Genomic DNA, 26,440 nt, shown 5'->3' on the forward strand with positions numbered 1-26,440 from the left:
TGGTTTCCATTTGTCTCGGTTGTGCACTGGATCCTTTGTTTTGACGGAATCAGTAGTGTAGTCGACTGCGCTATTGATTCTGTCCTGATTCTGTCAAAATGACGGATACGGTGGACAACATAGAAAAAGGCAACCCATGGTCACCGTATCTGTCACCATTGAAATCAATGGTGATGGAACTGGAAACCTCTGTTTTCCGCTTGTGCCAGTAAGGGCTCTGTTTCGAAGGAGTGCGTTGAAAGTTAGCCCTGTCGCAGATGTGAACAAAGCCTTAAAGGGATACATATCGCATTAGCGTTAATCCACTCTATTTAGGTACATTTCCGCAACCAAATAACTGTAGAGTGTCCTGGTCATAGTTGTACAGAAAAGACTTGACTTGACCATGACACTATACCTTATACGGCTGGAGTAATGGATCCGTTTAAAGAAGGACTAATACCTAGTTTAATTTGTAATCTGTAGTGAACAGTTAAGTGACTTGCTAGAACACGTCAGATTACAAATTAAGCATTTATGTGTAGCTAAACGTTAAACAAAGTAATGACATGTCATCGTGTCATTTCGAAGTTTATATTAGTGGGGGTAGGAGTACTGAGACCCCCAGCAATCGCTAAAACTAAGCAGCTGAAGTGATCATGTGAGTGCATAGCCGCCTCTCTTTTTTGGGGCTTTTTCCAGAACGTACGGGCTCATAGACTTTCTATCGTGTCCGTACACCGATAAATTGATTTCCGTAAAAAGCTAATCCGACATAAAGCGGCTGAGCGCTGACACAAGCGCTTCAGCTGCTTAGTTTTAGTGATTGGTGGGGGTGTAACTGCTCGGACCCCCACCAATCTAAACTTCTGCGATGCCACTATGGCTTGTCAGAAGTTTGTTAAACGTGTAGCTACAATTAAATAAGGATGATCCAACAACATGAAATTCACACATAGCCACAGAATCGGATAGAAATATTGGATCACTTGTCCACATGTAGCGTAATTGCAGCGTAGTTTCCGTCATGAACTGTAGGTATCAGCAAAGAGGGTGAGATTTAACCAAACTCATCCACGCACTGAATACAAATAAAAAGAAGATATTGACATGCGTTGACTATTGTTTGGACCTCAGCATGTCAGTTCCTGCTGCAGAATGTGGACTGAATTTGAATGTTGTTTCAGCAGTGGAAAGTCTGTTACTTTCACCAAAATTGCTGAAGAAAATACGTTACGTGTGGACAAGACCTTACACATTCCAAGTAGAAAAAAAAGCCAACACAAATTTTGCAACTGGAAAAATTTATTAAAGACTTACAATGACTTTCAAAACAAATTTCATTTTTAACATAAATCCATTAGCGGAAATCTGATAACAGGCTGGTGGATCAAACAAGTTGGATGGGACCCACGAAGAGAAACAGTCCTCGAATGGCTGCTGTTCACTGAGGCATGCAAATTGCCGAGGCACGGCACCTTCGGGACTCATGAAGTAGTCCGCAAAGGCATCTCTCACCTGTACAGCACGGTTGGATACATGGCCAAAAAAACAACTGGCAGGTAGGTCACTAAAAGCTGCCTGTTGATCCACACCCATGTCCAAACAGTCATAGTCGCGAACATAGTTGTGGAGCACACAGGCAGCTTTAATTACCATGTCAACTGTGCCTGGATCCAACTGCATTGCACAGGTGAAGACCCTCCACTTACTACTCATGATCACGAAGGTGCACTCCACGAAGCGTCGTGCCCGGCTCAGCCTCACGTTAAAGACTCTCCTCCGGGCATCCAGTGCCCTCCGTGGTTATGGGCGCAGCAGGTTGGTCATCAGCGAAAAAGCCTCATCCCCCACCATGACGAAAGGGAATGGATGTGTGGTACCCGGAAGAGGTCTTGGAGGGGGCAGAGTCACATGATCTACCAGCACTCGCTGGCCGAATGTCGATGTCAGTAGCGCCCGGGAGTCCCCAGTACTGCCATAGGCGCCGACTTCGATAGCAACAAACTTGTACGAGGCATCAGCCACCTCCATCAGGACCACAGAAAAGTACTTCTTGTAATTGAAGTAATGTGATCCTGATTGCGGTGGCTGCTGCACACGTATGTGCTTCCCGTCGACGGCACCTATGCAGTTTGGGAAATTGGCCACAGACTGAAAGCCTGCTGCTGCCTGCAACCAAGTCTCCTGGGTCGGACTGGGCATCGAAATGGGCTGTAAGTGCTGCCAGATCACGTGGCATGTACTACTCACAATTCCGGAGATGGTAGATTAACCAACCCGGAATTGGAGGTGCAGAGATGCGTAACTCTCCCCAGTTGCCAAAAATCTGAAAGAGATAGAGAAAAATAAAATTAGTACAAGGAGCTATACATGACTATCTTCACCACATGCCTATCTTGACCATAACCACTAATATTTTTCATATAATTTTAGTACATGGTCAAGAAGGCAAACACACAAAAGACATGTAAAATAAACTCACCGCAACATGATTAGCAGCCTCTCCGTAGGACTGATGGCTCTCCTCATGTTGGTATCCTGACGGATCAGATGGCTTGCCAGGATCACAGGCGCTGACAGACATTCGACAGAAATCGGAAAATTTGTCAGGATAGCTGTAAAGAAACATCAAAATAGATTAGCCACTAGTGTATTAGTTACATTTATTTTATTTTCATTCGCCGCCATCAAACAACCATAACAGCCCCCATGTACATAGTGTCAGAAGCCATTTGTACATAGCGTCCCCCATATAAAACCAAAAAACATTATACTCACCTAGGCAATGAAATGAGCTGATCCACAACCTCAACGGGATCCTTGCATAGACTGGCGTGATGCAGCGACGTCATCATGCCAGCCTGCGCAGGGATACGGTCTCTGTGCATGAAAAAAAATGCATTACAAACATGGCCACCAGCCTATGGCAGAGCAAGGAGATTCCTCCCTGCTATGCCATACTGTTCAATAGGATCTGCGTCCAAGCACGCAGATACTATTCAATGTAGCATGGCACAGCCATACCATCTGCTAGCGGCGTGGCCGGCACAGGCACCCTGATGTTGTGTGCCCCATAGCAGGTGGTATGGTTTCTACAGCGGTAGTGACACCCCTACCAACGGCCTGGATGCTAAAAATTATAGCATTTAGTGGTTAAATACACAGGGTCATAGTTCTCTCTATTCACATTTTTATACAGTTGCAATAAGAAAAAAACAACAACTCACCATCGCAGTTCGTCATACAGCTGTCCAATGTGTCCCCTCTGTGGCCGCAGTTCGTTAATGGGTTGCACCCAGTAACGGCGGTGGCGTTCTCTCCGTTGTTCTTCCTCCTGTGAAAAAGAAAGTATTGAACAGAAATTAATACTTTGTCTACATTGGGGTAATGGAGTGGTAGAAAAACTGTGTCAAAACTTACCTCTCGCCACCTGCGCCAACGAACAACATTAACAAGCACCTTCATGAGGAGGCGCATCTGACGCCTCCTCACCTTTATTCTGGGCAGTACTGCGACCCCACTGCTGCCCTGCTCTTGATTTTGCTTCATGTCCAGCAGATTTCTCAAGAAAATGGCATGTAGCAGGAGGATGGGTGGAGTTTTCATAGGAAGTACAACCCCCAGAAGGATGTCATGCATGTGAAAACCTCGGCAAAAAACGCCTGAAAAACCGCCTGGAAAACCACGTCAAAAACCACATCAAACATGAAAACCTCCAGGGTCAGTTTTTACAGGAGAAATTTTCCGCTTGCAAAAAACTCTGTGTGAACAGGGCCTTAAAGAGAACTGGTCACCTCTCCTGACATGTCTATATTAGTAAATACTTCGTATTTAGTAAATATAGTATTTCCCATGAAATAAAAATTTTAGATAATCTTTTCTTTGAACTCTGGGTTGATAACTGGGTGGTACCAGTTTGGATGTGTGCCTACACAGTTTAAATCTGTCCAATCAGTGCTCACAGTCTTAGGCCGGATTCACACGAGCGTGTGCGTTTTGCGCACGCAAAAAAACGCTGTGTTTTGCCTGCGCAAAAGGCACTTAGCAGCTCCGTGTCATCACCATATGATGCGCGGCTGCGTGCTTTTTTCGCGCAGCCGACATCATTATGACACTCCGTTTGGATGTTTGTAAACAGAAAAGCACGTGGTGCTTTTCTGTTTTCATTCATCCTTTTCACTGCTGTTGCGAGAATCAGGCGCGTCCCACGGAAGGTGCGTGATGCGCGAAATGCGCACAAAAAACGGACATGTCGTGAGTTTTTCACAGCGGACTCACGCTGCGTAAAAATTACGCAACTGTCTGCACGGCCCCATAGACTAATATAGGTCCGTGCGACGCGCGTGAAAATCCCGTTTGTCTGAATAAGCCCTTAAACTAAGTAGTGACACGCCGCTTTGACAGGAGAAATGGTAACACCCAGTTGTCAATTAGTTAATTTCTAAGAGGAATAACAGAGGAACGGCACAACACTGAGTTCTAAGAAAAGATAATCTACAAATATTTTATGAAGAAAACAATTATTCACTAAAACAGTCATATCAGGAGAGCTGAATTCCTGAATGCTTCTGATCAGTTTGTAGAATGTAATATTCATTGGTCAAGTACCCCCTACTTAATTAAATTACATCAAAGTAACCAGAGGCAATGAATATGCTCAATGCTGCACATAAAAAACAGCATGTAAATCCTAGAGAAATGGTATATACACCCTGGGGTACATATGGAACAGCCAAGGTTTAGACAAATTTAGTGAGTTCCCACTGCTATTTCAGTAAGTGATATCTGCATTTTGAACATGAAGTCTGTTTACATTGTGTCTAAGTCATAGTAGCAGGAAGTTTTCTTCCTATGTGCAGTGTAACAGGTGGCCCAAAACTGCCTGGAGCAGGAAAAACTAATATTTGATAGATTCTAACCTTCATGGCAAAATGCCCATGTAACAATACGACGACATATAGGAATAGAGGTGTTCTGATCATAACCCTTTATGGCTTATTTATAATAAATTACATAAATGTTTGATCAGTGGGCTCCATTTCATGGGTATGGACATGCTTAGAACTCCTCTTTAGTGTTTAATTATTTTAAGTCATAGCAAAAGTTCTATCAGAAAAGGATCCTTTTAAAGTAATATATGAAAGATGCAATGTGGTAACATGAGGTCTGTAGTTTTGTTTTTTTTAGATACGAATCGCCATAATAAAATTACGGACCTCAGCAGTCTTGTGCCGTACATGCAAGCATCACCGCGGAGGCCAGTGAATGTAAGGCACGTCATCGCTGCAGAAAGCTAAACAAAGACCAGCAGAGACCACTGGTGCGCCAGTGATGGAGCGGCTAGGGATTCAAAGAGGACCTGTTAACTACCCAAAAAACTGCTGCGGACATGAGTTAAATTTCTGGCGCCTCACAGATTCTGCCACTTTTCCTTTCTCCTAGCTCCCATTGTATGAGAGAGTCCGGTGTCGTTAAGCTGGCCATACACTTTGCAATTAAAAGGCCTTGTTTGTTTTGGTGCCCGATATGCAAACGGAACCAATAGCTCAGGAACGGTGGGGACCAGAAGAAAAACAAAAGTGCCAGAATCCGTGAGGTGCCAGTAATCTAACTAAAATGGTAGCTATTGTTCACACGGGGTATTTTGCCGAGTTTTTTGACGCGGAAACCGCGTCGCAAATCTCGGCAAAAACGGCCCGAAAACGCCTCCCATTGATTTCAATGGGAGGCGTCGGCATCTTTTTCCCGCGAGCAGTAAAACTGCCTCGCGGGAAAAAGAAGCGACATGCCCTATCTTCGGGCGTTTCCGCCTCTGACCTCCCATTGACTTCAATGGGAGGCAGAGAAAGCGTATTTCGCGTTGTTTTATGCCCGTGGCGCTCAACGGCCGCGGGCGAAAAACGGTGCGAAAATCGGCGTGCAGGGAGAGGAATATCTGCCTATTCCAAACGGAATTTTGAGGCAGATATTCCTCCTGCAAAATACCCCGTGTGAACATAGATTAATTTGGTTTCCTAAATCTTTTGAGGAAAGACATTACCCAAAAAATTAGACTGCACACTCTACTGAAGCAGAGAATGAAATGACAGTAAATACATCATAGCTATACACCGTACAAAGAAATATTCTCTTCTGGCCATATCTAGCAAAGGGAGTTCTTTTTTATACCAACAACTGAGTGGTTCCTTCTACCATTGAATGTCTGAAAAGCGTTATGAAAAAACCCAGAGAAAGCAAAAACAAAATTTAGATGTTTATCGTATTTGAAGATACAAATAGACAAGGAATGCAACCCCTTACAATTCTTTTTGTGTTTCTTTGAGCATAGAAAGGGTTAAAAGCGGCTTCACGTGCACATGGTCCGTATCAGGTCCTCATAATGTGGTGCATAAGAAACCAATATGAGAACCATGCTTCTCCTACATGGGAGAAACTCCTCAGTTATGTCCTCGGCATAGCAATGAAAGGATGCATTGAGTGAGTAGCGGCCCCCAGACTCCGAGAGATGAATTAGAGCATTCACAGAAATTTTACATATCTAAATAAAGAACTGCTAGCTAGACAGTGCCAAAAGGAGCAAAGGACAAGTTTCTACTCAGAACGATTCCATCCAAGTAAATCCAGAATGCACTGGAGCCACACACCATTCAGCATCTAAATGCAGTAAATGATAAAAAAATAAAAAAATCGGTCACCTTTTAGGAGTTAGAATCAGTGTTGACTTGAGAACATTCACTTACTGTATTTTTCGGACTAGAAAGCCGGGTTCACACTTTCGTTTGGAATTTTGAAGCAGATTTAGCTCTGCCTGCGCGCCGATTTTCGCGGCGTTTTTCGCCCGCGGCCATTGAGCGCCACGGGCAAAAAAATTACGCAAAATACGCTTTCTCTGCCTCCCATTGATGTCAATGGGAGGTCAGAGGCGTAAACGCCCGAAGATAGGGCATGTCCCTTCTTTTTCCTGCAAGCCGTTTTTTCAGCACGCGGGGAAAAAAAACGCCTCCGCCTCCCATTGAAATAAAGGAATTGAATTTTCAGCCGTTCTTTGGCGCGTTTTCGGATGCGGTTTCCGCATAAAAAAAACTCAGTTTGAACTAACCCTAAGACGCAGTTTTTAGCAAGAATAAATCTTGCTAAAAAGTCCCTGCGTCTTATAGTCGGCAGTCAAGGGACCCGGCTGCACCAGACGCCCTGACCGCTTCCTTAATCAACCCCTTCCTGACCCATGACGTGCCGGCACTTCATGGAGCGGAGGGGGGTGATGTTTGGAGCGGGCTCACGCGCCGAGCTCGCTCGATACCCTGCAGGTGTCAGCTGTGTTATACAGCGGGCACGCTGCTCTAATGGCCAGGAACAGCGATCACGATAGTTAAATGGGCATTGCGCATTATAAACATGTTCACCGCTGTAATCGGACGCACATGCGGCATAGTGCCGATTACAACGGCGAACATATTGTTTATACTGTGGATGCGCCGATTACAATGGCCCCTGTCAATCACATCGAGCAGGAAAGGAGGGGGGTTGAAAAAGGCAATGACGTGCTAGCATTTTGGAGCAACGGAGACGCCCTCATTGCTCCGAAATGCTAAATTTGCATAAAGTTAATAAAGAGTTTTTAATGCAAAGTAGGCACGCTGGAGAAAAAGGAAAATCAACAAAGTTAAAATCAGGTTAGCATGAGCTCTATTCGTATAGTGCTAGTTAAAAAGTTCTGGTGACAGACTCCCTTTAAGTGGCCAGGAAAACACAAGCTAGAACGGGGTTTAATACATTTAAAGTCCCCTAGGGGACCTAATAAAAGGTGTTTAAAAAAAAACAAAAACAAAAAACCTTAGATAAACGTTCAAAAGGGTCAAAAAAATATTTTAAAAAGTAAAAAAAAAAACAAAAAAAAAAAAACAACACCTTTTCTTATTTTTTCCCCCAAGCACAATGTAAAAAAAAATATTGGTATCTTCTGGTGTTTTTTTTTTTTTTTTCACCATTGGGGTTAAATAATGGCATATTGCAATAGTTCAGAAGTTAACGGACGCAGCGTCCGTTAACTTCTGAACTATTGCAATATGCCATTATTTAACCCGCATGGTGAAAAAAAATAAAAAAAGACACCAGAATCATTGTTTTTTGGTCACCTTAGCGCTAACAAAAATGAGAAAAAAAAACGACAGCAAAAATAAGCCCTCACAGCGCTCCATAAATGAAAAAATATAAAAAGTTATGGCTCTCAGAAATAGTTTTTACTTTGTAAAAGTAGTAAAATATTAAATAATTTTTTCCTATTTTCTGTTATCTAAACCATGGGTGCGTCTTATAGTCCGGTGAATCTTATAGTCCGAAAAATACAATAAAAAGTCTGGTCTCCTACTTTCTACTATGGTGCGGTTTTCAGGAAGCTCTAGGAGCTGGTCTACTTCTCAACAGTCCTCAAACTAGAAAGCGGATAGTCACTAAAAATGGCTCAGACGAACGTGAAAAACGTCCGTGTGCTGCGCACGAAAATCACGCGCAGCACACGGACCCATTGATTTCAATGGGGCCGTCCACACATGCAGGAATTTTCATGCAGCGTGTGTCCATTGCGTAAAACTCACTGCATGTCCTATATTGGTGCGTTTTTCACGCACCCATCGCGCATTGAAAGTCAATGGGTGCGTGATTTACCAATCAATACAATTGAAATAAAATAGAAAACATATGTGCTTTGCGAGTGCGTGAATAACGCATGCCCTCACAAAGAACACTGATGCATAACGAACCATATTCACGTGTGTTTTTCACGAGCGTGAATCGGATATGCTCGTGTGCATGTAGCCTAAGTTCACAGGAGCCTCTGTAGCAGATCCAGGCTAAAATGCTGCAAAAGCAATGGACATTATGGCAACCCATTAAAGTCAATGGATTCCATCATTCGCCGTTTGTGTCAGTCATGCGACAGATCCTGCACTGCTTTTTTTTTCTTCTGTTACGATGAATAAACAGAAAAAACGAACGTAGATGTGTACCCAGCCATATTTCGTTTACGTCACCACAAAAATAAGAGCTCTGCTGGGTCAAACAGTCAGATACGACTTTTGTTTTTACTCTATTTTTATTCTTGTTATTTAGGGAAAGTCACGAGATAAAATGACACAACTTTATAATATACTTAGTTTCCATTCCTCACCCTTTTTAAGGTATTTGTTTGAAGCTAGTGAATGAGAACACTCTTCTCTAGCCTGTTCCTTCACAAGATGCAAGCTGCTACATACCTAGTCATGCTCTCAGCTGAGGAGTCCATACAATTGCATACTATCTAAACCAGTGATTCTCAAACTGTGAGGTGCCCCCAGTTGTTGTTTGGGGATCAGCTGGGGAGGCAGTTTTTAAAGAGGACCTGTCAGGTTCCCAAAAAAGCTAAAATTTCCGCCATAACATTATTCCTACCATCCCCGATTGCAGGAGTTGGTTTTTTTTCATCGCCCTACGTGCCTCAGTTTCCCTGCATGCAGCCCCATTCATATTGGCGGCGAATATGCGAATACATGAATAAATTGACAAATGACAAAATCTGTATTGAAATCTTGTCATTGAAATCGAAGGCGTTTTTCACACGGATTCCGAGCCAAAATCCATGTGACAATCTGTTGTGTGAACACGGCGTGAGTAGCTTTGCCATTGTATAATCTAGACTAATATATTACGGAATGGCAGAAGTTAAGGCTGGGCAATTAACCGAAATCGAAATTCAGCGCAATTAATAGACGTCATCTTGTGAATTGCACAGTAGAAGGATCTCCTCCACTCGTCATTGGAACGGGGTTAGGTGAGTGAGTATGTATATTATTTTTATCATGCACTACATTTGGGGGCAGCTATGGAGGACTTTATACTGTGTGGGGTGCAGCTATGGGAGCAGTACACTGTGTGTGAGGGCAGTTATGGGGGGCATCCTATTTCATGGAAGACAGTTATGGGGGCATTATACTATGTAGAGGCAGCTATGGAGGCATTATACTGTGGAAAGGGCAGTTATGGCGGGCATTACACTGTGTGGTCGGCAGTCATGGGGGCATTATATGGTGTGGTGGCAGCTATGGGGGGCATTATACTGTGTAGGGAACACTATGAGGGAAATATACTGTGTGGGGGCAGTGTCAGGGGGTATATTATATACAAAAGTATACACCAGGCTCAGGGGATATTAATTCAGTGGTGTAGCATGCAAATAGGGGGGTGATATGAAAAAATGGTGTGGCCTAAATAATCATTAAATAACCGGAATCGAGGTTACATGTTCAATTAACCGGGATTCAAATTTAGGTCATAATTGCCCAGCCCTAGCAGAAAATACAATTCATTAATATATAGCCATTATCAGAAGTGTTCCCTTTACAAGTGGGGAAACCACAAGCAATATAAATTCCCTTCGACACCCTAGACAGCACACAAAGGCAGGTTTACAGCAGACTACGTACGTTGCTCTATAGGCAGAATACAGGCTGCCACACATACTGATTTGAAGAGCATCAGCAGGCAATTTAAAACTTCATATGGTCAGGAAGGTTAGGCCACATGCATATGGCAAAGCCATGTGCATGGTGCCTGTATAGAGGCATACGGAGCCGCAAGAGCTCTGTGCTGCCATAGTGCCTCCCTATAGCATAGCTTCTAGCGGAGAATACCTCCGTAATATGTCATCCGCTTGGGCATGCCACTTTTTTTTGTTTCAGATTTATACAAAAGGTACATTTAGGCTATGTTCACACGGAGTATTTTGGGGGAGGAATATCTGCCTCAAAGCTCCAAACGGAATTTTGAGGCAGATATTCCTCCCCCAAAATACTCTGTGTGAATAGCAATGATCGCGCCGTTTTTCGCCCGCGGCCATTGAGCGCCGCGGGCAGAAAACACGCTTTCTCCTGCCTCCCATTGAAGTCAATGGGAGGTCGGAGGCGGAAGCGCCCGAAGATAGGGCATGTCGCTTCTTTTTCCCGCGAGGCAGTTTTACTGATCGCGGGAAAAAGACGCCTCCCATTGAAATCAATGGGAGGCGTTCTCGGGCCGTTTCTGCCGAGTTTTGCGACGCGGTTTCCGCGTCAAAAAACTCGGCAAAAGACCCCGTGTGAACATAGCCTAAGTCCACAGAGAGTTCTAGGAGTACAGTATTACTCAGAGGTTGTAAAATCCCGTAATTTAGTCATGTGCACGAGGCCTTAATCTAATTATATCAAGGAACTGCAACTTATGTGATGCACTTAATATTACGATATGTTCACCAACACTGAAAATAATTATGAGTTCTAGTACACGATAATTACACAGCTAGATTACTTATTTGGTTGTGAAAGGCCCAGTTGGAAAAGGTACAACGTAATATTCCAACTAATAGATGAGAAAATAAACCCTTCTCACAAAATGATCTTTACATAAGGGAAAACTTGATAAGGATTAAATAACTTGTTCTCCGCACAGCAGATTTGTGCTACCACAAACTCCAGGACACAAACACAACGCGAATCCAAGTTGGAAAGCAGCAGCATTTCTACATATGGACAGCACATGCTATGACGCAGGCTTGATCAATTGGGTCTCCTCTGAGAAGTGTGGGTGGTTCCGAGTTCTGCTCAAATGCCTGACACTTGCCTGAAAAATACTGTGAAACCTCGGAAACTAATCATCACCAAGCCCTTGGTCTGACATGATCTCTCTACATAGAAGAAAGTCAAATGGTTTACGTAAAGTCTTGCAGAACAGCAAAAGACTGATGAAGAACTCTGAACACAGAATTAGAAAGCCTGGTTTTCTTTTTTGGTTTGTACTGAGAGATCTTCCAAGTCACAGCAGAGCAGAGGAAACACACTGGGGCTTCCCAAACCCTGATATGCGGCTCTGAGTCATAAGACCTCAGAGGCCAAATGCAAAATCTGTTTAACCTTTTCAATTTCAGTTAAACATCTAATGTAGAAACATTCAAGGTTTTGTTTTTTTTTAGGAACTTCACATATTTGACGTAACCCATGCATAGAATGAATGCAGATGTAAGGAGGTGTTCACATCAGCGTTGGCTTCCATTGAGGGGTTCCGCCTGAGCTTTCCGTTTGGAAACCATAGCATCCGTTTGCATCCCCATTGATCTCAATGGGACGTATACTTTGCAAATGGTTTCCGTCTATCCCCGTTGTGAAAGGGTTCAGTTTTTTTATGGAATAGTGCAGTCGACTGCGCTATGGAGTCCATCAAAAAACGGAAACCTTTACACAACTGTGACAAACGTAAACCACACGGAACCCCTCAACGAAAACCAACGCTGATGTGAACAGGCCATTTAAAGGGCAAATGTACAAAACTGTCTGATGATAAAATGGTAGACACTGAATGAACATAAAGACCCTCTTACCTCCCCTCAACATGCATGCTTAACTAAAGCCAATATTAAAGTCAAAGGGGATGGCTGTCATCCCCATGATCATCTGATATCTCTGGCCTGCTAAGTCAAATGTTCCATGTTTGCCAGAGCCTTTTCCATAAATGTTTGTTATTTATTTATGTTATTACATCATTAACATCGCTGTAAAACATATACACTTTATGACACTTTGCAGCATGGCATTTGTATGCTCTCCCAGGTTTGTGTGGGTTTCCTGTTGGCATTGTACTTCTTTCCATGTTCCAAAAACATACTGAATTGGCTTCCTATGAAATTAGCCTAATGTGACGCGAGTGATGTCACATATCACTACTGTACAGTGCTGCACAATATATTGTGCTATAAAAGCAATGGAAAATAAAAAATACAAATCACAATTCTAGAAAGCCTGCTCTGCCTTCCTGATATACACCATATTAAATCTTTATTTTAAATATTTTCTGATCCTGGGCACCTCTGCTGTAGAAGATTGTTTTCATGCACTAGCCCATGTATGCTCTCACACAACTATCAAAACTGCCTAGATATAAAAATGATTTCCCCTTCCACTGAGATCATCATATCTGCTATAAGTAAAATATGGTCATAGAAAATATCTATCAACTATACGTAAAACAGTACAGTTGAACTCTGTTATTTTTGTTGGAATCAAATGTAGTGACGGAGCCAGTTGAATAAAATAATTAATTACATTGGAACATATTTTAACCCCAGTTAACATTAACATAAGTTGATTAGAATGGTGGTTGACAATGAATAGAAACAGTGAAGGACTGGGGAGAGGAAGAGTCAGACAAATTATAAACTCTTGAATGGACTAAGGTAGTGTTTTGCTTTTTGTAGTATGTGTATAAAAACGAAATAGCCGTAAGGCTAAAAAAATACACTTCTACAACTATTGAAGGGAATTGGAAAAATACCTATTGGAAGATCATGCATAGAGCGGTTAGAGCTTTTGACTAACTTATGGGAAAATATATTGTGGACTATAAACAGGAATGTCGAAAATGAAAGCTGGATTTAAGAAAGTTGGATTGTTACCTTGTCCGTGCAATGCCCTAAAATTAAAACCTGTTGGGAGCAAGTGGGAAGTCTTATACAAAGAATCCCTGGTTATAAGTATGGCTAGTCTTGTTAAACTACAACCCTGTCAGGAAAACTCCTCTTCCATTAAGGTTACCATGACAATGGTTTTGGCTACTGGCCGTGTCTGTTTTACCTTGAGCCCATCTCTTGTCTGTCTTTCTGCCTTCAGGCGTAGAATTCGTATTTATACCCAGCCCCCCTCCACCTGTCAGCGCTTGTGAATTTTCCGGTCTTCTGGTGCCTGATCAAGCTGCCTAAATTCCATGCACTCCTGGCTCCTGGACCTTTTGGAAACTAACCTCGACTGCTCTCTCGTTAACCCCTTGATTGCCGATTTTGGATTATCTGCTCCTGGCCGGCTTTGACCTTTGTTATTCCTGATATCCGTGTAAAAAGACTATACGCCGGTCATTAAAGAGGCTCTGTCACCAGATTTTGCAACCCCTATCTGCTATTGCAGCAGATAGGCGCTGCAATGTAGATTACAGTAACGTTTTTATTTTTTAAAAACGAGCATTTTTGGCCAAGTTATGACCATTTTTGTATTTATGCAAATGAGGCTTGCAAAAGTCCAAGTGGGCGTGTTTAAAGTAAAAGTCCAAGTGGGCGTGTATTATGTGCGTACATCGGGGCGTTTTTACTACTTTTACTAGCTGGGCGTTCTGACGAGAAGTATCATCCACTTCTCTTCAGAACGCCCAGCTTCTGGCAGTGCAGATCTGTGACGTCACTCACAGGTCCTGCATCGTGTCGGCCACAGAGGCTACAGTTGATTCTGCAGCAGCTTCGGCGTTTACAGGTAAGTCGATGTAGCTACTTACCTGCAAACGCTGATGCTGCTGCAGAATCAACTGTAGCCTCTGGTGCCGATGTGGCCGACACGATGCAGGACCTGTGAGTGACGTCACAGATCTGCACTGCCAGAAGCTGGGCGTTCTGAAGAGAAGTGGATGATACTTCTCGTCAGAACGCCCAGCTAGTGAAAGTAGTAAAAACGATGTACGCACATAATACACGCCCACTTGGACTTTTGCAAGCCTCATTTGCATAAATACAAAAATGGTCATAACTTGGCCAAAAATGCTCGTTTTTGAAAAATAAAACCGTTACTGTAATCTACATTGCAGCGCCTCTTTGCTGCAATAGCAGATAGGGGTTGCAAAATCTGGTGACAGAGCCTCTTTAAGAGGATACAGGTCAATATAGAGGGATCTCATTACCTAGAACTATAGATATAACAAGGGAGCATACTCTACGAAAGAAGGTTTATACACCAACATGGGAGTGAATTCTTTACTGTAAGGGCTTATTCAGACGAACGTGATATAGGTCCGTGCAACGCGCGTGATTTTCACGCACCTCGCACGGACCTACATTAGTCTATGGGGCCGTGCAAACAGTCCGTGATTTTGACGCAGCGGGTGTCCGCTGCGTAAAACTCACGACAGGTCCTATATTTGTGCGTTTTTTGCGCATCACGCACCCATTGAAGTCAATGAGTGCGTGAAAATCACGCGCACCACACGGAAGCACTTCTGTTGGACGCGCGTGATTCGCGCAACCGCAGTGAAAAGTATGAATGAAAACAGAAAAGCACCACGTGCTTTTCGGTTTACAAACATACAGAGTGTCAAATCACGCAGCCGCGCACCATATGGTCATGACACACGGAGGTGTTAAGTGCCTTTTGCGCACGCAAAACGACCTGTTTTTTGCATGGGCAAAACGCACACGCTCATGTGAATCCGGCCTAAGAGCTATGCAGGCGTTGTCATGGTGAATTCACTGAGAGCTCAAAAGGGGCCTGGATGCCTTTCAAGAGTGTTATAATATTGCAAGGTATGGTTACAAGGTTTCTGGAGAGGAGTTGTTGATCCAGGGATTTATTCTAAATAATGCTGGATAATGCGCCCTGCCACACTGCAAAAATGGTTCTGGAATGGTTTGAGGAACACGACAAAGAGTTGAAAGTGTTGACTTGGCCTCCAGGTCTTAATCCAATCAAGCAACTGTGTGATCTGCCGGAAAAACAAGTCCGATCCATGAAGTCACCAAAGCTCCCAAAAACTATATAAATTTGGTATCTCCATAATCATATCAACACGGAGAATAAAGTGAACGAGTCGTTTTTACCGCACAATGTACGTTGCAAATACGAAGCCTAAAAAAAGTAAATGTGGAATAGTTATTTTTTTCCCATTCCACCCCACAAAGATTTTTTTTTCAGTTTTCCAGTACTTTATATGGCACATTAAATAATTCAGTGAAAAACTTGTCCCACAAAAAAAAAAGCCCTCATACAGCTTGTTTCAACAGAAAAATATAACAACTTTATAGCTTTTAGAAGACGGGGAGGAAAAAACGAAAAAGAAAATCCCACAAATGGCTGCGTCACCAAGGGGTTAAGGAAGGGGGTTTTAAAATTGTGTTTATCTAGTGTGTAAGGACAGCTTTAGTCAATTGCTCACAACTCCACATGTCACTAGTGTACCGGCTATGATTTAACAAAGATGTATAAAGGTCTCAAATCCCAAAGAGGGAAGTCTATTATCTTAGGAGTTTATTTCATCCGTCAGAATTTGAGGAAGTATATATTAATAATATTTTACATGACTTTGTGTTGGCACTTCCTTCCTAGATTATGGACACCTTGGAATAAGTTGAACTTCTTAGTACACATTTTTTATAGGAAATGCTACAATTTTTGGTGGCATCTGCATCACTAGGAAATACAAGCACTCTCTACGGTTAGGGCACAAAAGGATGGAATGTGCAGAATTTTTTAGTGTTGCGCTGCCTGTGGACGAGCAGCTACAGACACCATTCTTATCAGCATAGACTGTTATAAATAGTTTACATAGAGGAGTTCTCCAGTTTATTAAAACTCCCCTCATTATATTTAAGTACATCCAGATTCATCAAGGAAAAACAAAAAGTATCTGTTCACTGGGGACTTTTATTATTTTTTTATTAACACAATTTTTAAATTGGTTCAAGGGGCAAAGAGAAAGTCCAGAATTATCAGGAGTCAGGAAGGAATTGCCGATTTCCTCTGATCACACTTAAGACCTTGGCAACAGCAATGTAAGGCCATATTTACACGAGCGTGTGCGTTTTGCACACGCAAAAAACGCTGCGTTTTGCGTGCGCAAAAGGCACTTAACAGCTGCGTGTGTCATCAGTGTATGATGCGCGGCTGCGTTATTTTCGCGCAGCTGCCATCATTTTGACACTCCGTTTGGATGTTTGTAAACAGAAAAGCACATTCAGAGTTTGACAGCTGTTGCACGAACACAGTTTGCACGGAAGTGCTTCCGTGCGGCATGAGTGGTTTTCACACACCCATTGACTTCAATGGGTGCGTGATGCACGAACAGTTACAAAGAAAGAACATGTCGTGAGTTTTACGCAACGCACTCGCTCTGCGCATAATTCACGCACTGTCTGCACTGCCCCATAGCCTAATATAGGTGCGTACGACACGCGTGAAAAGCACGCGCGTATATTACGCTTGTGTAAATGATGCCTAATAGTAATGTCGCCAAGGGCTTAAGGCTGGTGCGGGCTCAGGGTGTCAGCTGTATATTACAACTGACACCCTGCTAGCCTCTGATCCGGCCAGTTAACCCCTTACAAGCAGCGAACAAAAGCGAGTGCTGCATCTATGGGGTTTACCAGCAGATCGGAACCCAGTGACGTAATCGCGGGGGTTCCGATAGCTGCTTTGGCAGACCGGAGGCCTAACAATGGCCTCCTGTCTGCCAAGTACAGAAGCCTGTTAGGTCCCGCTCAGAGGTGGGGCCTAAAAGGCTTCCGTCCCCAGAAACAAGATGGCGCAAGCTCAGAAGCAGAGTCTGCGACATCAGCCGCAAATTTCGGCCTCATTTACACGAGCGTGTGCGTTTTGCGCACGCAAAAAAACGCAGCGTTTTGCGTGCGCAAAAGGCACTTGACAGCTCCGTGTGTCATCAGTGTATGATGCGCGGCTGCGTGATTTTCGCGCAGCCGCCATCATAGAGATGAGGCTAGTCGACGTCAGTCACTGTCCAGGGTGCTGAAAGAGTTAACTGATCGGCAGTAACTCTTTCAGCACCCTCGACAGTGAATTCCGATCACCATATCGAGTAACCTGTTTAAAAAAAAAAAAAAAAGGAGGTTCGTACTTAACGAGAACTTCCCGGCCGTTGCCTTGGCGACGCGCCTCTCTTGACATCTGGCCCCACCTCCCTGGATGACGCGGCAGTCCATGTGACCGCTGCAGCCTGTGCTTGGCTGCAGCTGCCACTTGGACTGAATTGTCATCCCGGGAGGTCAGACTGGAGGAAGAAGCCAGGAGTTATCGGTAAGTCAGAACTTTTTTTTTTTTTACACGTTCACGTATATTGGGATCGGAAGTCACTGTCCAGGGGGCTGAACCAGTTTAACTCTTTCAGCACCCTGGACAGTGACTGTCTCCTGCCGGGTTCGGTCAAAACGAGTTCGGCCGAAGCCGGTGAAGTTCGGTTCGCTCATCTCTAAGACACTCCGTTCGGATGTTTGTAAACAGAAAAGCACGTGCTCTTGCGCGAAAAACGCACGATTATAGAACATGTCGTGAGTTTTACGCAATGCACTCGCGCTGCGCAAAATTCACGCATTGTCTGCACTGCCCCATAGAGTAATATAGGTGCGTACGACACGCGTGAAAAGCACGCGCGTATATTACGCTCGTGTAAATGAGGCCTTCAGCTGTATGTTACAGCTGACACCCTGCTGTAACGGCAAGGAACAAAGCTAGCTCCAATCCCTGCTATTAACCCCTTAGATGCCACAATCAAAAGCGATCGCGGCATCTTAGTGGTTTGAAGCCGATCGACATCGTTGCGATGTGATCACAGAGTTGCCCATCGTTGCTATGGCAAACGGAGGCCTAACAATGGCCTCCTGGTCAGCCACGTATGGAAGCCCATTAGGCCCCGTCCTGTCAGGGCTTGAGGTCAGTGAATAACTAACTGACAGCTCTAATGCATTGCACATTGCATTACGTGGGTAGTGCAATGTATTACAGTAAAGTTCAGAGGTGCAGGCCTTCAAGTCCCCTAGTGGGACAAAACAGAAAGTTAATAAAAATGTTGAGTAAAAGTGTAACAATAAGTTTCAAGTTAAAAAATAAAAAAAATAACCTTGCCTTTTCTCCTAGAGTAAGTCTTTTATTATAGGAAAAAAAATGGAAACGTTAAAAAAAAAAAAAAAAAAAAGTACACATATTTGGTATCACCGCGTCCATAACGGGCCAAACTTTAAGACTATAGTCTTATTTTTAACGCATGAAGAATACCATGTTCTTCAATTCTGAGCTCTGTCATATGTCCAGGCAAATGATAAATGCCTTGAGGGTGTAGTTTCTAAAATAGAGTCACTTCTTGGGGGCTTCCACTGTACTCTGGTACCTCAGGGTTTTGCAAATGCGACATGGCACCCAAAAATCAGCAAGGTCTGCATGCCAAATAGCGCTACTGTCTTTCCAAGCCCTGCCGTGTGTCTAAATAGCAGTTTATGACTACATGTGGGGTATTGCCGTACTCGGGAGAAATTGATTTGCAAGTGTTGGGGTTCTTTTTCTCTTTTATTACTTGTGGAAATGTAAAAAAAAAAAATCAATTGGTTAGTGAAAAAAAAGGTGGATATTTATTTTCACTGCCTAATTCCACTAAATTCAGCAAAAAACCTGTGGGGTCTAAATGCTTAATATACCCCTCGATAAATTTCTTGAGGGCTGTGGTTTCCCAAATGCGGTCACTTTTGGGGGTTTTCCACTGTTTTTGTCCCTTGGGGGTTTTGCAAATGCAATATGACACCCAAAAACTATCCCAGAAAACAATATTCAAAGGCCAGATGGCGCTCCTTCCCTCCTGAGCCCTGACGTGTGTCCATACAGCATTTTATTACCACATATGGGGTATTGCCGTAATAATGAGAAATTGTTTTTCAAATGTTTAGGTGCATTTTCTCCTTTATTCCTTGTAAAAATTAACACGTCTTATCAGAAAAAAAATATTTTTAAATTTCACAGCATAATTACACTAAATTCTGCAAAAAAAACAAAAAAAAAAAAACGGTTGGTGAAAATGCTCACTATACCCCTAGATAAATTCTATAACAGTGTAGTTTCCATAATGCGGTCACTTTTGGGGGGGGGGGGGTTCCACTGTTTTTGTCCCACAGGGGCTTTGCAAATGCGACATGGCACCGAAAACCATTCCAGCAAAATGTAAACTCCAAAAGCCAAATAGTGCTCCTTCCCTTCTGAGGGCTGCCATGTGTTCAAACTTTATCACATATGGGATATTTCCGTAATCAGGAGAAATTGCTTTACAAATTTTGGGGTGTTTTTTCTTCTTTATTCCTTGTAAAAAATGAAAACCTTGTATATTTTATTGAAAAATGTTTAGATTCATTTGTATGGCTTAATGCAACTTTTTAGCAAAAAAACTGTGAGATCAAAATGTTCACTATACCCCTAGATTAATTCCTTGGGGTGTAGTTTCCAAAATGCTGTCTTTTTGAGGATTTTTCCCATGTTTTGACACCACAGGACCTTTTCAAACCTGACATGGTACCTAAAATATTTTATAATGGAAAGCAGGCCTGAAAACCCACTAGGTGCTCCTTTGCTTCGGAGACCTGCATTTCAGTCCAGTAGCACACTAGGGCCACATGTGGGATGTTTCTGAAAAAAAAAAATGCAGAATCTGGGCAACAAATATGGAGTTGCGTTTCTCTGGTAAAACCTTCTGTGTTTTGGCAAAAAAAAAAAAAAAAAATTTCCACATTTTCTCTAAATTTTTGTGTTTTTCACAAATAAATATTGAATTTATTGGCCACATTTTTTCACTATCAAAAGTATAATATGTCACGAGAAAATCTCAGAATCGCTTGGATAAGTAAAAGCATTCCAAAGTTATTACCACAAAGTGACACGTCAGATTTGAAAAAATAAGCTGTGTCCACAAGGCCAAAACTGACTGTGTCTCCAAGAGGTTAATATTCGTCAGATTAATTTTTTTTTTTTTTCTTTTTTTAAACCGTAAATGCATGAAAAATGTAACCTTGATAGACCTACAATTTTCAATAGCAGCAGGCGATATTTTGTATATACCAGTATGTGGCAGAACTCAGGAACAATACATTAGAATTTTCCAGTAACACCTCGTGGGAGATCTGCAACTGGTCAGAGCGGAAATTCAGGTTACCTCTCCTACATTCATAACATTAACTCTCTGTAGCCTCCTGCGTACCTTTCAGCCATAACTTTAAAACCACTCACCTAATATTGTGTAAGTCCCACTTGTGCAGCCACAACGGCTCTCGTTGAGGAATGGACTCCACGAGACCTCTGAAAATGTCCTGTGGTATCTGGCACGAAGATAATTAGTTAACTAAAATCAACGGACAATTGGATTTCAATAGCCACATACAGGTATGGATTACTGCCAGACCAGTTGAATCTAACCATTACTTAAAAATAACTTTTCTGGCAATGTAAAGCAGGCTAAAACAGTTTAAAAGCAGTACACGATGCCACGTTCTAAAGAGGTTCAAAAACAAATGCCCAACAAAGATCACTGAAATCTACCAGTCCGGAAAGGGTTCCAAACTCATTGCGAAGACTCTGGGACTCCTGTGAGCCACAGTGAGATCCATTATCCACAAATGGAAAAAAAAAAACCTTTGAAGAGTGGTGAATCTTCCCCAGTAGAGGCCGGCCTACCAAAATTTCACCAAGAGCACATCGATGACTCATCCAGGCCACAAAAGTACCCAGAAGCACAGCTAAAGAGCTACAGGCCTCACTTGCCTCAGGTCAATGTACACGTTTCCACATAAAGTAAGACACTGGTAAAAAATGGCATCCATACAAGAGTTGCAAGGCGCAAACCACCGCAGATCAAAAAGAACACAAAGACTTCTCTTGCATTTGTCAGAACACATCTAGATGACCCCTAAGACTAGGTTATGTTCACACAGTTTTTTTTTACAGGCAGAAAATTCTGCCTCAAAAATCCGTCTGGAATTTTGAGGCAGATTTTAATCTGCCTGCACGCCGTTTGCCGCGTTTTTCACCCACGGTCCTCTTTCTCTGCCTCCTATTGAGGTCAATAGGGCATTGCGCTTCTTTTTTCCACGAGACTGTTTTTCCTCTCGTGGGAAAAAAAAATGCCTCCGCCTCCCCGTTAAATTATTGGGAGGCATTTTCAGACATTTTTGGGAGCGTTTTTCTACGCGGTTTCTGCGTCAAAAAAGTCTGTGTGAACTGGCCTTTAGGATAATATTCTGTGGGCAGATGAATCCAAGATGGAACTTTTTCGAAGACATGGGTTTCGTTACATCTGGTGTAAAGCAAACACTGCATTCTACCATAAGAACATGGTGGTGTGTGTTAGGGTATGTTCACACACCCTATTTACGGACGTAATTCGGGCGTTTTACGCCTCAAATTACGTCCGAAAATACGGCTCCAAAGCGCTGGCAAACTTCTTCCCATTGAAATCAATGGGTTTACGATGTTCTGTGCACACCGGCTGTTTTACGCGCCGCTGTCAAAAGACGGCGCGTAAAAAGATGCCCACATCAAAGAAGTGCATGTCACTTCTTGAGACGTAATTGGAGCAGTTTTTCATTGGCTCCATTGAAAAACTTCTCCAATTACGTCCGTAATTGCCGCCGCGAAAAACGCGAGTACAAGCAATTACCTCTGAAATTCAGGAGCCGTTTTCTCCTGAAAACCGCTGCCGTGTGAACATACCCTTAGTGTGATGGTCTGGGACTGCTTTGCTTCTGCAGGACCTGGATGACTGGTCATAATTGATGGAACCATGAATACTGCTATCAGAAAATCCTGAAGGAGAATGTCTGCCTGTAAGGGCTTATTCAGACGAACGTATAATACGTCCATGCAACGCGTGTGATTCGCACGGACCTACATTAGTCAATGGGGCCGTTCAGACAGTCCATGATTTTCACGCAACGTGTGTCCGCTGCGTAAAATTCACGACATGTCCTATATTTGTGCGTTTTCGCGCATCACGTACCCATTGAAGTCAATGTGTGCATAAAAAATCACACACAGCACACGGAAGCACTTCCGTGTGACGAGCGTGATTCGCGCAACACCAGTAAAAACTATGAATGAAAACAGAAAAGCACCACTTGCATTTCTGTTTACAAACATAAAAACAGAGTGTCATAATGATGGCGGCTGCGCGAAAATCACGCAGCCACACTTCATATGCTGCTGACACAGGGAGCGGTTATGGACCTTTTGCGCGCGCAAAACGCCATGTTTTTTGCACGCACAAAACGCACACGCTCCTGTGAATCCGGCCTCAGTATGTGACCTAAAGCTCAAACGCAGGTGGGTTATGCTGCAGGAAAATGATCTGTAGCACACAAGCAAGTCCACCCCTAAATAGTTTAAAAGAAATAAGATTAAGGTTTTGGAGTGGTCAAAGTCCTTAATTGAATCCCACGAAGATGCTGTGGCAAGACCATCAATGGACAGTTCATGCTTGAAAACACAATGTAGCTGAATACAAACAATTCTGCAAAAAAAACCAAAAAAAAAACCAAAGAGTTCGCCAAAATTTCTTGTAAATGCCATGTAAAAGACTCACCATTAACAAATGGAATAAAAATGTAAAAGCTGCATCTCGTGTTGATTTTCTTATATTTAAAATTAGTTGGAGGATCTGAAACATTTACATGTGACAAATCGTCAAAAATAGAAAAAATAAAAAAAATATAAAAAAAAAATCGGATGAGAGGCAAATATATACACACACAGTGCTGTGGAAAAGTATCACACAGGATAACAAACTGAACCTTCCCGACATTTGTTGTAAGTATATGTCATAGAAAGAAAGCGCTTCCCGCAATTTTTCGTATACTGGATGACAAATGGATGACACGGGCTCAGAAGCGGAATTAAGTATGTTACAGCTGACACCCTGCTGTAATGGCGGGGACCGAAGTTAGCTCCGATCCTCTCCATTAACCTCTTAAATGCAGCGGTCAATAGCGATCACTGCATTTAAGGTGTTTGCAAACTTGTTTTTATTAAGAAAATTGCCGGGGTGCTGTTGGCTGCAATGGCAACCGGAGTCCTAAAACTGGCCTCTCGGTCTGCCTAAAAGGCTTCTGTAGCTAGCGTTCAGATGGCACCGGCTCAGGAGCTAAGCCAGCGTCATCAGCTGTGCATGTCAGCTGTATGTTAACCCCTTAGATGCAGCGATCGAAAGCGATCGCTGCATATTAAAAGTTGGTAGCAAATCGGCATCCCTGCATGCGATCACAGGTCTGCCAACTACTGCAATGGCAACCGGAGGCCTAACAATGGCCTACTGCTCTGCCGTTACGGTAGCAGGTTACACCCTGCCCCGGAGGCGAAGCCTAAGCTGCTTGCTGACAGATCTAATACATTGCACTACATAGGTAGTGTAATGCATTCGAAAATAAATCAGACAGTTGGAACTTAAAGTGCCCTAGTGGGACTAACACAAAGTGTAAAAAAAATAAAAATAATTGTCAAGTAAAAAAATACGTTTCAAGTAATAAAAGCACAATCTCCCTTTTTACCTTGCCAAGTCCTTAATGAGTGAAAAAAATGAAACCGATGCCGGAATTTCTGGTTTTTGATCACTTTGCCCTACAAAAATGTAAAAAAAAATAAAGTTATCAAAAAGTCACATGTATCCACAAACGGTACCTATAAAAACCATCACTCGTCTCGCAAAAAACAAGCCCTCCGTTGACGGAAAAATTAAATAAGTTATGGTTCTCACAACATGACAGAAAAAATACATTCTTTTTGCAAAAGTAATTTTATCGAGCAAAAAGCTGTAAAACATAAAAAATTGCTATAAAAATTTGGTATCACTGGAAGTGTATTGACCCGCAGAATAAAGTTAGCTTGTAATTTATAACGCATAGTGACTGCTGTATAAAAGAAAAAAAAAAAAAAACTGCCACAACTGCTGTTTTTTGGTCACCTTGCCACCCAAAAAAACAGGATAAAAGTGATCAAAAAGTCATATGTAGGGGGGCGTGGCTTGGACATGGCGCTGACCAGACGTGCTGCTTGAGAGCTCCGTTCCTGCACTTCCATAATCCGCTCATAAGCATACTATAAGACACACTTGAACCTTCCTAAATGGTCAGAAAATCTAAGGCAACCACGGGGACTCCATACTGTACGAGGCAGATGTCTTCAGCCGGCTCCATTCAGCGATTTCTCACCGACGCTGCTGCCGGGCCGTCTCCCAAGATGGCGCCGTTGGAGGGGAGACGAATTGGACCGGGATTCCCGCTTGCAGAGGAGTCTTCTTCGGGAGTTGCCGCTGCAGCATCAGGTACCGATAGTACCCCCTCTCCGGTCTCTGGCTCCCAGGGTTCGTTTCCTTCCATGCTGGCGGGGGGGAGATGGGCCCTTCTGGAACTGTCATGGCGCTTCCCGCTCCGTCCTGCTCGCCACGTGGGGTCAGTCATGGCGCCCGGGTCTCTCATTCCTCATCCTCTGACATGCTGGGGTCTGCATCAATGCCTGCTTCTCCTCGGGATATGGATCTTCATTTCTCCCCTCACATTAATGGCTCTGCTAGCATGGGAGATGATTTACAGGGCCTGAGACAACAGCTCGCTACATTGCCCACTAAACAGGACATGGAGCGTTATGTGAATCGTCTTGAGATGACTTATAAATCAGAGATACAGGCTCTTACGAATAAATGTCTCTCAATTATCCGATCAAGTTCAGCGTATAGAAGGCGATGTTTCCTCTGTTACACAGCAGCAAGTCTCTCATGCAGAACGGCTGGATCATCACTCCCAGCAGATTCATGCCTTATTTAACCTGGCTGAAGATCATGAGAATCGGAACCGCCGTAACAACATTCGGCTCCGGGGCATTCCTGAGGATATATCTTCGGGGCAACTCATACCTGTCTTACAGTCTTTGTTTAACTCCCTGCTGGAGCGTCCTGCAGATGATCCATTGGAACTGGATAGGGCTCACAGGACTCTTGGCCCTCGTAACCCGGATCCTGATAGGCCCAGAGATTTGCTATGCCGTGTCCATTTTTTCTCTCTGAAGGAGCAGATCATGAGGAAGGCCCGAGATAAAGGAGAAGTCTTATTACAAGGGGTCAAGATCCAGTTGTTATCCGACTTGTCCAAGATGACCCTGGACAAACGCTGAGTGCTTCGTCCTTTACTGGATGTGCTGAGAGAGCATGAGATCTCCTATTCCTGGGGTCACCCCTTCCAGTTACAGGTCCGCAGAGATGGGACATTGCTGAGTGTTCGAGACCCAGGGGATGTCCCGGACTTCTGTGCTGCCCTCCAGGTGCCGAGAGTTTCCCTGCCTGATTGGCCGTATGTCCCTCTTCCACCACAGCACTCAAGGCCGCGCCGGCGTGGTCGTTCTCCCGCTTCTCCTATGGGTCGTCCTGGTGGGCGACGTGCTGATCCGCTGTGATTTTGTATAGAGGTTTCTTGGTCAGCCAGCAGTCGGCCTAGGCCGGTTAAGCTCTCTATTGTTATTGCTTATATATTGGGAGGCGAAGGTCTGATATGTGTCATATAATGCCCAGTTATGCCTGTACTTTCGCTCTAGGTAGGGGCTGCAGGTGTTCAGATTGATCAGTTACCCGGGATTAATTAATGTTCTTCAGCTGCCAGTACTACTGCACCGTGTATGTTATGTGATTATTTACGTTGTTTCTACTTACATGCCTGTGCATTCATGCGGTAACGGTGTAAATTTCCGGGAATGTATTGTTATGTTGGCATCTCTGTTTTGATCCTGAAAATTGCCTTGATGTTCTTTCCATTCAAGTGTTGGTTCTAAGATGTGTGATATTTGCATTGGGTTGGGGGGTGCGGGGCACTGGCTAGACCTTGTCCTGACACTTCTCCTCTTAGGGACTC

The 26,440-nt window shown here is 43.4% G+C and overlaps 1 protein-coding gene across 6 annotated transcripts in view; it reads right to left on the reverse strand.

Moving 5' to 3' along the window:
• OPHN1 (oligophrenin 1) overlaps positions 1 to 26,440 on the reverse strand; it is a 268,324-nt gene that overhangs the window by 172,956 nt on the left and 68,928 nt on the right. For 3 of the 6 annotated variants that reach the window (XM_075835642.1, XM_075835641.1, XM_075835640.1), the window contains exons 3-4: positions 24,092 to 24,161; positions 20,784 to 20,872 (exon numbers count right to left, since the gene is read on the reverse strand). The exons of 2 other annotated variants lie outside the window; for them this stretch is intronic. In XM_075835642.1, the coding sequence (XP_075691757.1) occupies positions 20,784 to 20,872; positions 24,092 to 24,161 (159 nt within the window). Of the gene's footprint in view, positions 1 to 3,209; positions 3,317 to 20,783; positions 20,873 to 24,091; positions 24,162 to 26,440 lie in introns of all 6 variants that reach the window. One more of the 6 variants, XM_075835645.1, reaches the window with a different exon arrangement.

This window comes from Rhinoderma darwinii, chromosome 8 (assembly GCF_050947455.1).
Source record: "Rhinoderma darwinii isolate aRhiDar2 chromosome 8, aRhiDar2.hap1, whole genome shotgun sequence".
Lineage (NCBI taxonomy): Eukaryota > Metazoa > Chordata > Amphibia > Anura > Rhinodermatidae > Rhinoderma > Rhinoderma darwinii.